General features: G+C 37.4%; 1 protein-coding gene across 3 annotated transcripts; it reads right to left on the reverse strand.

The window, feature by feature from the left end:
* Positions 1-119: 119 nt before the first annotated feature.
* pasi1 (septate junction component pasiflora 1) lies at positions 120-10,823 on the reverse strand. Of its 3 annotated transcripts, none has more exons than XM_022069665.2 (6): positions 10,648-10,823; positions 9,381-9,478; positions 8,438-8,537; positions 7,152-7,339; positions 6,460-6,510; positions 120-4,440 (listed from the first exon to the last, which is right to left on the reverse strand). In XM_022069665.2, exons 2-6 carry the CDS (start codon positions 9,465-9,467, stop codon positions 4,357-4,359), a joined length of 510 nt encoding a protein of 169 aa, XP_021925357.1. In that variant the 5' UTR covers positions 9,468-9,478; positions 10,648-10,823; the 3' UTR covers positions 120-4,356. The 3 variants fall into 3 exon arrangements, with proteins under 3 accessions (XP_021925357.1, XP_021925355.1, XP_021925356.1); XM_022069663.2 differs by lacking the exon at positions 10,648-10,823 and adding an exon at positions 10,367-10,478; XM_022069664.2 differs by lacking the exon at positions 10,648-10,823 and adding an exon at positions 10,362-10,455.
* Positions 10,824-12,680: the final 1,857 nt, after the last annotated feature.

The raw sequence follows: 12,680 nt of genomic DNA on the forward strand, positions 1-12,680 counted from the left end.
ACACAGGTGCGCGCGCGCGCACATAAAATTGTTATGGCTCAAACAGAATCATTACATTGTCCACAAAACGAACCAATCTGCAATATACACAGTCTCATTGAATTACTGAACATGGTTAATTCACATATTTAAAAAGATTTTATTTTAAAAATAACATTTCTCATAGTTCCAAATATACATGTAACAACTGTACCAAATACTTACAAATGCTAAGAAAAAAAAAAATTAAGAACAATCTTAACATAAATGTACTTTTAAACACAGATTGCATTTGGCATGATTCCACGTTTCATCCCAGGACGGATTATTTGCTCCACGAGCACTAGAGATTGCATTATATTAGATCTACGCAGTGAGCTGCTGTACCCTGAGTGAGGCAACTTCCAGATAGATAAACAGATCTGCTTAGCACAGTGGTCCCCAAACCCACGGCGGGTACGTGAATGCTTTAGGGGCCTGTCACTTTGCTGCCATTACGTCCGACGCTGTCTGAAGCATATTTAGTTCGCGGCTGGCTTTACTCCTGTGATTAGTCTTCATTACGCTGATTTACTTTTTTATGATACAAATAGCAACCACATATAATTCTTTGGTTTATATACAGCATCGGTATTACGAAGCTTAGGAGTTCCGATTACCACAAATTAAAAATTCATTTGCGATATACCTCGCTCAGCGCATAACCACCAAAACTGTGGCGTAATAAATCACTCAAATACAAGATTTGACGTGACATTACATAAAAGAAAATTTCCAAAAATCAAATGCATGGGGTCTAATTATGTAGACACGATTAGTAGTTTCATTTCAGATAGGAAAAGATTTGTGAAACTATGTAAAGCCTTAACTACGTGCTGATGGGGCAGGTGCACTAGTGATGAGGCCAACAATACAGAAATTCATCGTAAAAGTATAACTTCAGACAACATTTTCTCATATTCTGATTCTTCAAATACGTGGTTGCACGGTGATAAGTTTGGGAATCACTGCTGGAACATTAGACGATGATTAAATTATTAAAAAAAGAATACTGTTGTTTCACTTTAAATCTGTAAAAAATCTGATTCTTTTACCTGTTACATTTATTTTAGGGCAACATCTAAATCAAATTCAAGCACTTCGCATCAAAAGAAACGGGTCTATACCACAATGTGACGAACATAATATTAAATTAAATTAAACTATATTAGAAATTACATTATTAGGAAGATGGCCGTCTTCTGGGTTGTAGCGCAGTGTAATCTGGTAGAAGTTTACCCATGTTTCAGACGACAGCAAGAACCTCTGAAATGTTGGTAAACATCTACCAGACTACACGGCGCTACAACCCAGAAGACGGCCATCTTTGTACTCACTGATGTGAGAACCTCAAATTCTACTTAGAAATTACATTATTGTTTAACGTAAAAATAAATGATCTTATAATATCAGCTACTGAGATTGCCAGTCATTAATTCGATAAGTGAACGTGAGACAGAATGAGTACAAAAACAAATGGGAAACATCACACAACAATATTTTTGACACCATGGGACAGGGTCTTCCTTGAGAGTTGATTTTGCACCTACCGACATCATATTATGGAATGTAAAAAGTCACCACTATCATCGAAATCCATCGCTGGTCGACATATTCAACCATTTCAATTGTTTTACCAGCCTTTAGACACTACAACAGGAAAAAAAATATATATAAATTTAGATTTTCTGCACAAATAAACTTATTGTACAAATTTTCCTAACATCAACATTTGACATAAAGAACGACGCAGCGTATTAATGTGAGAGATCGAGTCAATCGGTAATATGGTAAAATTTCTGCCTTCCCATTAATGATTATTGGTTATCACTATCAAAATACTTTGCATAATATAACTTTTTTCCACAGAAAATCTAGATAACTTTCAAAGATCTATCTAGATTTAGTCAATACACAACTGTCATACAGTTTAACAAACGTGTACAACCAAAATGCTAGTACAACTGTTGAAATGTAAGTTCTCCAACAATTTGGTGCTCATGAAACGTTTTACAAGAATACGTCTGTCAGTAAGTACAAGATTAACAGCTTAATTGATACCAAGTGGACGGATGGATGACAGAAACACAGTTCATTAACAAATAACCTCAGGTAAAACGCAGCAAATGCCTAACTTTAGCATTAGTACGTCTAACAATTCAAAGGTTATGACTGGCGACCTTTTCCGCCAACAGCCTCAGACATGTATCGGATAGGGGGCCGGGTGGGTCCCAGATCCAGACTGGATGCGGAGAAGAGTCCTATTTCTTCTGGGAACAAAACTTCAATTCTTTAGCTCAAACCCAATCAGTTTACTGACTGAGCTAACTTGGCTCATTGCTTTCTGCTGAGGTCATTAAAAAATGACTGTAAAACACAAACATACATTCATGAAGCCTTCAAGTATTGCCATATTTCCCTTTTGGAAACTAGTCTAGAAAAGGATGTACAAATGAACAGGACATATAATTATTCTCGTATATGATGAGCCTATGAGAGCGAACTGCTTTCAAGACCACGTGATGCAGTATTCTGGAATTGTCCAGATAGACAAATTCATGCTTAAATCAAGGCACTAAATACAGTAACTAATATTTGAAGTGAGAGAAAAAAATTATTATTTAACATTGTTTACTCTCACACTTCAAATCATTACCTTGAGTAGATTTAATTAACATACTCACTGCCAGCTGTCAAAATATTTTCCTTTCCATGTAGCAAATTTCATTCACTCGGCATAGTAGAAGCTTCGTGGAATGCAAACTATGTATGAATTTACAACATGTGGTCTAGATCAGTGGTATTCAAGCTGGAGTACGCGTACCCCCGGTGGTAAGCGAAGACATCTTAGGGAGTATGCGGAATTTAAAAAAAATATATAAATTATTTTATGATAAACACTAAATAATCAGTAATGTAATTTATTTAATTTATTTTAGATGTAGATTATATACTATGTATAACTTGAATTATACACCAACAAATTTTGGGGTAAAAAGTTGAAGAGAAATTATATCTGGGGGTACGCGAAGACATCTTAGGGGGTACGTGAAATTTTTAAAAAATATATTATTTTATGATAAACACTGAATAATCAGTAATGTAATTTATTTAATTTATTTTAGATGTAGATTATATACTATGTATAACTTGAATTATACACCAACAACTTTGGGGGTACAAAGTTAAAAAGAAATTATATCTGGGGGTACGCGAACAAAAAAGGTTGAATACCACTGGTCTAAATCAATTGCACATATTTGCCTTTACCTAGACACAGCTGCACCGCCCACAGTTTGTCACACAGAGTCAACATTCCACAACTTCTTACGTAACTTTTCCTGTTTTAAACGCTCACACCAAAACATTTTCTATGCAAAATGAAGGTAAAATTGTCTGCGTGCTTACTTAAGCATCATGTCATGATGACATGAGACTGAAGAGGTCTTGCTCCACATATTCTTAACTCCAGCACTAGATGGATGTGAATAGTCTGTCAGCTTCATGTGCCAGGGTAAGAACCCCCAACAGAGTAATGTAAAACTGTCCTACCACATGCCATGGAGGTGTTTGGAGAAAGACGAGCACTAGATGGGCACGAGTGACGACACCCCCATCGCACTTCATCGCCGGAGAATGGACCCCCTTATCCATTGGATATAGGAGGTTGGGTGGCCGCTAAAGGCAGCATGGATGTGAGGCCAGAATAAAAATCCTATGCCCCTGCCAGGGATCAAAGCCTCTCGTCCTAACCAGAGTCAGACATTATACTGATTGAGCTACCCTGGGCCATAAAGCCGCTAGAACCCAGCGGATTGGAGGAGGCTGGGTGGGTCCTACGGTTGGTCTCGACATTGTGATGAAAGATAAAATGTCTGTTATGAATCAAATACCAGTTGTCCAGCCCAAAGCCTGGTCATTATACTGACCGAACTACCGAGGCTCCCCCCACGTGACATTGGGTTCCAAATTTGTTCTTATAGTTTGTCATAGAAAATGGGTTTTAAAACATTTCCGAGAACATGAAAAATAAACAAATCTCAACGTGCTAAAGTGGCATTTTAAAGGGTGGCAGTGAAAATGTTAAAAGTAACGTTATATTATTAGAATCTTTAACCAAAAGCACTATAATAAAGTGCAGTTTGATTTGGTGCAGATGGATGAAATGGAGAAACAGAGATTCACCGCTTCAACATACTGATGCTGCATCACAATTACTACATTCAAGAATGGATATTTTCGATTTGTTCGGTCACGAGTCATCACACACGGCAGCTATCTGTAGCCTGGAGCACCGGTGCCTGGACATCTGTGATGATTAGATCCACTGAATCCATCTTATGGGTACAAAAGTTCAATATTTGGATACTGCATTTCTTCAAGTAACTGATACTGGGAGTACACACACAACCAGCAATAGATCTGTGGGGGCAAAAAGTATAAAATGTACAAATTGGTCCACATTGAATGCTGCAAAGCAGACATCACAAGTTCTTGCTTGCATTGAAAATACAGGATACAGCAGATAAACCAACATTTTTTAGTTTAGTAGTACAAAACATATGAGGAGTGGAGAGGTTTTGAAGGCTATATTTTTAAACCTTGCTTTGCTTTAACAACTAAATTTCACTTGAACGTTGCCTTCAGTATTTCATATTTATGAAAACTTTCATACTAGTACAGTTTATGTAATTTGTAACTCTCCATCTCCCCTGAGAAAATTTTTGATTTACTAGAGACAGGACTGAATATATATTTTTTAAACTTTACACAAACATATGCAAAAATATATCCTACTTCAGAAATGCATTTAAAGAACTAACAACCTTTATTCAATGATGTACTGTTCAAGCCCCAGCTCAAAAATCCCAGAAGGAATGTGGAAATTGTGACATGAGTAGCGGAAAAGAGAAACCTTCCCTTTTACATACAATTATAAGCAATACACAGACAACCACAAAGTTGAAGATTTCCGTCTTCTGGATTGTTGCGCTGTGTAGTCTGGTCGATATTAACCAACGTTTCAGAGGTCATACTGACTTCGTCATCAGGGCGATGATGACGGAGGTAGTATGACCTCCGAAACGTTGGTAAACATCGACCAGACTACACAGCGCAACAACCCAGAAGACGGAAATCTTCATACTCATCGCCCTGATGATGGAGGCAGTATGACCTCTGAAACGTTGGTTAACATCGACCAGACTACACAGCGCAACAACCCAGAAGACAGAAATCTTCATACTCATCGCCCTGATGACGGAGGCAGTATGACCTCTGAAACGTTGGTTAACATCGACCAGACTACACAGCGCAACAACCCAGAAGACGGAAATCTTCATACTCATCGCCCTGATGACGGAGGCAGTATGACCTCTGAAACGTTGGTTAGCATCGACCAGACTACACAGCGCAACAACCCAGAAGACAGAAATCTTCATCGCCCTGATGATGGAGGCAGTATGACCTCTCAAACGTTGGTTAACATCGACCAGACTACACAGCGCAACAACCCAGAAGACTGAAATCTTCATACTCACCGCTGTGAGAACCTCAAGTCTTACAACCACAAAGTTATTCGAATAAGTTTATATAAGAAATCTGAAGTTTCATCCTGAAGGAGGTGGTAATACACTCCTCCGCCACCTACTCTATCGCACAGTGTCACAACCCAGAAGTCCACGAACTAGATATTACTTATTTATATAATTAAATTATAATCACAGAATACAGTGAGATTCCACAAAACCATATAAATTGGAAATGATAGAAATCCATTATTACTTTTGAGCATCCACGCTAATTGCTAAACCTCTCCGATGAAAGTTCATCAACAAACTTCCTGTCACGTAAGTCCAAGAAGATTCAGACTGCTAGCAGAACTGACAAACCTACAACCTAAATACATAAAAAATAAAACTTACCTCATTACAGCACATGCAGAAAATGACCTTCATTGTTCTGTACGTATTCCCGACAATTCCGTAAAATGTTTACATTTGTATGTTTAAGTTCTTCTCGGGTGTCAACACGTGTATAATGCAGGAAACGGAAAATACTACTTTTACTCCGTTAGCTTCTAAGCCAACGGTTAATGAGTTTGCAGGCCAAAATATATGCACTTTCTGCAAACCCTGCATTGTAATAATTCCCTTCACAACGTGGTTATCAGTTCCCAGGCATTAAACTGATGCTTCAGTATCGACCTAGTTCTGAAAATCCATAAGCACGGGCACTTACAATTGTCTCGAAACATTTTCTCGATCCATCGACGTTCTTGCTACTGGAAGAAATTTTCTTCATCTGTTGGCCATTTGGAAAATGGACAAGTATCTGTACCACATACCTTTCAGAATTCAATGTACCCCTGAAGAAAACTTCTAATTACTCAATAAGCATACATACACCGCACTTCTGAAGGTATAATAATGCGTTACTTACATTGTACGCCATCCATATCCAGTCTACCAACGCAGCTAGCACTGACTGAAGCTGAAACAAAAGAAAACAATTTTTTTCAATCTGCAATAATGCATGAGAACATATTTTTACAGACAGTGCAAAAAACATTCATAACTCATGCATGTGTTTCAGTTAACGCTAATAAGTTAAAGATACTCCACAAAAATCTCATTACGAAAAAGGCCATGGGTCAATAAATGTGAATAGCTTCATGAATGCCGCCCTCGGTGGACTAGTGGTTAGCGTGCTCGCCACTGGACCCAAGGTTCGCGGGTTCAAACCAGGCCGAGGTCAATGGATTTTTAAGGGTGATAAAAATCCATGGCACAACTTCCTTCGGAGTGGAAGTAAAGCCGGCGGTCCCATGTCGTAGATTTACGGCACGTAAAAGAACCTTACGAGCATGAGCAAGATTCAGCGGCCATTTCTCACCCACCTCCTGCCTGATTCTCTACTACATGGCTCTAGCAGACAAAATAAGAATTGAGTAGAAATTGTGCAGAGTCAATGCGCTGTTAACTCACTACCCACAAACGCACACATCAAAGACTAGAAAACCTCTGACAGGAGGCAGCCAAGACCCACACCGGGTTGTATAGCCAGAGGAAGAAGTTTCACAAACATTTAGAATACACAAAGCTGGTAGAACCGGTACAAATACAAAAACTTACATATATATAGTATCCGCCAAGCAGCCACAGTCCAAATATAAGCTGGAACAAGATGCATATGCCCATACACACGAGCCATGGAATCATCATACCTCGATTACCTTTTGATATGCCAGACACCAAAAGTATTGAAAGTGCAATGAACAAAAGGAGGTAGAAGATGAATATGCCACCCCAGGTCTGCATCGCTGCAATTACATTTATGTCACAATTAGTAAACAAACAGCATTACAAGAATTAATCTGAATATAGGAATGTAGTTTCTATTGTGGCATAAAAAGTGGAAATGCAGCACATATCTGAGACGACTGAGAGATGTTTAAAAAATTCAATGAATATCAGGCATAACGCTATACTGGTACACTCTAACGGCAGACTAATTTTGATATTGTTTTGTGACAATACATTGCAAAATTCGAATTTCATATGGGTACAATGTCCAAAGAGAATGAACACGTGCAATGAGCGTTTTTATCCCGACCATTCTTGCACGAGTTTCTTAGAAATTAATCTGGATCAGTTTCACTGAATTATTTATTCAATAAATAAATTCATAAAAGTGCCGCATTGGAAATTTTACACTGTAAACGAGTCTCTAAATAATGACACAACGATACCAAGATGCAAACTGTTACGGGCCACAGATACAGCAAAGGCTTTCACATACATTAATCATTGTCTTCGTAAGTAGCAACATCACTCACTTGGAACAAAATATTTTCTCCTCAAAGGCACGCTTTTGCTTTTCGCTACAAGACAATCTACAACTGGTAATGCAATCAAAATACTTACTTCGAATACTTCGAAGCCTAAACCCAGCTTATGGTTACTTGGGAATACAATCACCACATCAATTTGTGCAAATTTACTTTTCTGATTGGTGCATGTAAACCAGATGATTTTGTGGAATGGAGTTTGCGAATTGGTAGACCAATATACCACAATACCTGAGGAAAATTGTTTTCTGGAAATTATCCATCACCCAAGATTAAATAAAATCAATAAAACCCGTGACGTTTCGGAGACGGGATTCTATCTCCGTCTTCAGGGAAAACCTACTCTGTTGGGGCCAATTGATAGAGCTAATCCCTAACTCCGGACCGGACCCAACAGAGTACCATTTACGTGAAGACGGAGATAGATTTCCATCTCTGACATCACGGGTTTTATAAATTTTATTTAATCTTCGACGATGAATAATGCCCAGAAAACAATTTGCTTCAAGAACGCACCATCGTCACAAACTTTCAGACTTGAGCCACCACAATACTCGTCACTGTACTTACATCCACGGACATCCGTCTCAAACAGTGGACTGTACAACTGAGTGGATTCACCTCCTGCCATCATGTACGAAATGAACGTAATCAGGACTATGCTGAATGACTGTAGACACAAACATAATTGATAGTCACAGTTCAAACAGTTGAACACCATACAGATAAAACAGCAGTAATTCCTCTGATTTTCATTTGGGAGGTACACGGTTCACATACTGGCAAGGAAATTATATATCTCGCAGAGGATTTGTAGGTTCCCTCAGTCATTATAGTGGACACAAAATAACTCTGAGCTTCGGCCACGTCCCAGTAAGGGAGAAAGGGCGTGGGGGAGCAAGATGGTAGAGTCTGAACATGTATGCAAAAACTACAATTTTTTTCCCCCTTTTAATTTCAACACAGTTGGTGGCATTTCAATAAACTGACTTTTACATTACACTGTATTTTGTAAACTAAAGAAATTATAAAACAGTAACAATGCAGGCACATGTACTACTTATAAAAATAATTAAAGCCGATTTTACAATATCATTCTAGCAGTCACCTAATTGATCATGGAACTGTTAGGATTAAAAACAATGTATAAAATGCAGTCCATGACACATGAGGTGATAAACTGGAATGAAGTTCATGAGGAACTGCATAAAACACTTGAAATTGCTCCTTCTACTGTAAACTGCTGATAACTGTCTTTGCAATAATTAAAATTTTTCTGAAGGGTGCTGAATCTGGTAAATAACAGAAAGAAGTGCCAATTTTCTAAGTGATAATTAACCTAAATGTTCAATTTCCAGCCAGGAATTTCTTCACGAGCTTTACAGAAAGGACTTTGGACTAAACTTCAGGAGTTAAATAATTACTTAACACACTTTGCATTGCAGTGGAGAACCAACTCTCTCTCTCTCTTAGATTAATTATCATTTCTTAAACTAGTAACACATATACAAACCGCAGTGTAAAATGCAACTGCTCTGCTACCAGTTTTTACATTACTGTTCCAAATACATGGAGACCAGCAAGTCTTCATCACCGCCATCTTGTCGTCAACTGGCAAACAGAAAATTAAAAGATGTTATGTACTCAATACCATGACATTCCAAAGAACATTTATAATTCACACCTCCTAAGGTAGAACTATAAAGAATTGTTATTCCTTGCTCATGACACCTCACTACAAGTGCGATGATGAGCCCACCACACTCAAAAGCCTAGAAGTCCAAAAACAAAGAAGGAAACAATCAATATTCTGATCCAATAATACAATTTACAAGTTGATTCATGCTGGAACCGATTTTAAAATATCTGTCCACAAATACAACAAACCACAAAGAACAAGTTCATAGCACACATACTTCACACAGATCTGATGGAATACACCACTGTTAAGAACATTATAGAACATTTGGCATCATGATTACTCAACTGTGTATTAAAAAATAAGTTATAAGTTTCTCACAATGCAGTTCCTTTTATCCTACAACGTTTGATTATTATGATTCAGGAAACCATCACCTGATGAACATCTATGCCACTTGCACAAAACTCAGTGTTTTTAAAACCTACCATACCCTACTGCAACATAACCAAAAAAGACAAACTAATTCTAGTTTACGGTTCCTTCAAACACAATTCAAGCCCTCCACTTAATCCAAACCACAATCACGCTGACAAAAGTAAATGGTACTATAGAACCAAATAAATTTGGAAATTACTACACGTAACCCTGATAAGTTGGTAGTATTAATAACGAATACATATGCATCACAGGTTGACACCATATAATAACACACGTCAACTCCAGAGAAAAACAAACAAAATTGTTGACGTGAACAACCATTATGCTACGATCTACAGTAGTATACCTTCCACAAACAATAAAATAGTTACATATTATATTCCTTATCCAATCTTATAAAATATTTCTTCACACCTCACCCTGTTAGAAACGAAGCACTGAGTCAACGCCCTCCTCAACAGCAAATTGCCAACAAACAATTTTATAAGTTTCACACACCGCACCCAAACTCTACAGGATTGCCAATATTATTACCTTAAACACACATTCCATTGTAAATAAAATAGATGTGTACTGCAAAGGAAAAATACTTCAATGTGATGAAACATATTTTCATGCAACATACCTTGCCTCGTTTTGAATTATGCCAAATAAATCGTATTTACACATTTTCTTGATTTTAGCAAATACAGAAACTTACCTGAGGGAGCATGCAAATATTGGCTAACTTCTCCAAGATTGATTACGGGGAGGAAACCACGTTTAAATTTGATATTCCCTGTACCTCAGCTCCATGCAGACCCGAAATTGATACGGGGCGTGGTGGAGAAAAGAAAAATCTCTGCTTTTTTCCACAAATCGAATCCCGGTCGTCTACCCATAACTGTTTGTCATTTGCTGACTGAACTTCTTGACTCATCTTATGGGTTTTTATGGAAATGAAACAAGGTTCTTGTTTTTTAAAAAATATTTCCCACAAAAAATCAAAATTATAGGAGAACCTAGAAAAATAAATAACTTTTTTCGGCCGCAGTAGATAAACAAATAATTACCTACAAAACAAATAACATAATGCTAAACTCGTGAAAGCATTATTACAAATGAAAATGTTGTACTAATATATTTTTAAATACATCCGCCAGAACAAATGAATATGGCAGCATAATTGTTTAATAACATTAGTTTATGTTTTCACTGATGAATTAATTCATCAGTTCAATCACACTTTTTATCACCCAGTTAACTCAGTGGATTTCAAAGGAATCAGGTGCCACAAAATGTTTTCATTTCAGTTTAATTCTGGTCAACATCGGTGCATTATAACCCCTGCCTTACACATTAATAGACTTAATTATATCTGTTGCACGTTTATGTCATTAATTAAACACAAGCTAGGTTTTCTCTGGCAAAATGTCAAATTCTCATGGCAAATATGAAAATGATTTCTAGGTTGCAAAACAGTGTAGTCTGGTAAAAGTTTACCGACGTTTCAGAGGTACTTGTACTAAAAAATTGGTTAACTTCTACCAGACTGACTACACGGCGCGACATCCGAGTAGACAAGTCATCTTTCCGAGATTGTTTTATGAAAAATTTGGCTCATGACTGAAAGAAGTTATTTTACAATTCTGTTAATTTTCGCTAGTTGTCTGTTGCTTTCTAATAAAACTGCCAAAAGACAAAGACGCGACAGCAGGAAAGTATGTCCTGCCAATAAATTGGTTTTAAGTATGTTCTGCATGTGAGGAACGACTAAACGTTGATCTACACGTCAACTGATGGCTCCGGCCGGGGTACCATGTCTGCATAAACATCAATTTCAGATCCCATCCTGGGGACTTCCTCCGTAAACAGCAGATGTGATAACTCCTTCGCCATGCGAACTGTGATAAGCTCGGTTGACATAGTCGCTGATTCTGTGCCATAAAATTTCGTTTCTTTATTCCACAAATCTTGATAACTGTTAACTCATTTATCACCATCAAATACTGACCTTATCTCGACATGTCCTGCTTTCACACTATATTTGGTCAGAGTAGACTGTCCGTATTTCGTCTTTCCACAGTTTGTAATCAGAAGGAAGTTTTGAAATTCCATCATCCTCTCCATATTTTCTTTCCACTGTCTTCTAAAGGAAATTATATTGTTTAACTGTTAATTCCTGTCAAATGTCTTTAACTACTCTTCATACTGACCTCAGGAATTTCAAGTCTAAACTTTTAAATAATTTTCAGTGAGTTGAATTTAAAGTCAATATTTTTACATACATAAAGACACGAAACTGCCATCACATAGTGAAGTTTTAACAGACCCTTAACACTATAAGTCTGAGATATTGAAAGCATTGTCAAATAAATCATAAATATATAAAACAGACCACACTTAAAGATTTCCTTTTCATATTCTCATCACCCTAATGATGTAGGCACAACTGCCTCTGAAATGTGTGTGCTTTTTTATGTAACTCCAGAACCTCTGAATGGAAGATCATGAAAGTTGACAATGGAAGTTATACAAAAATCTGTCAACACATCCTGACCACCTTTCTGGATTAAAAAAGCACCTACAAATACTGACATTTTACCAACACATCACACTTGACTGTTTGCGAGGAACACAAATTAACATGCAGGAAGACACAAAACTGTGATAACAAGCACAGTTTATGCATGGATGAAAAAGTCACTCAATGTCATATCAGCTTATGGGGGAGAGTGGACATGCACGAATACA

This window comes from Zootermopsis nevadensis, unplaced genomic scaffold, assembly GCF_977971745.1.
Source record: "Zootermopsis nevadensis isolate Lab colony 2312 unplaced genomic scaffold, Znev_1.0 Znev_ptg000007l, whole genome shotgun sequence".
NCBI lineage: Eukaryota > Metazoa > Arthropoda > Insecta > Blattodea > Termopsidae > Zootermopsis > Zootermopsis nevadensis.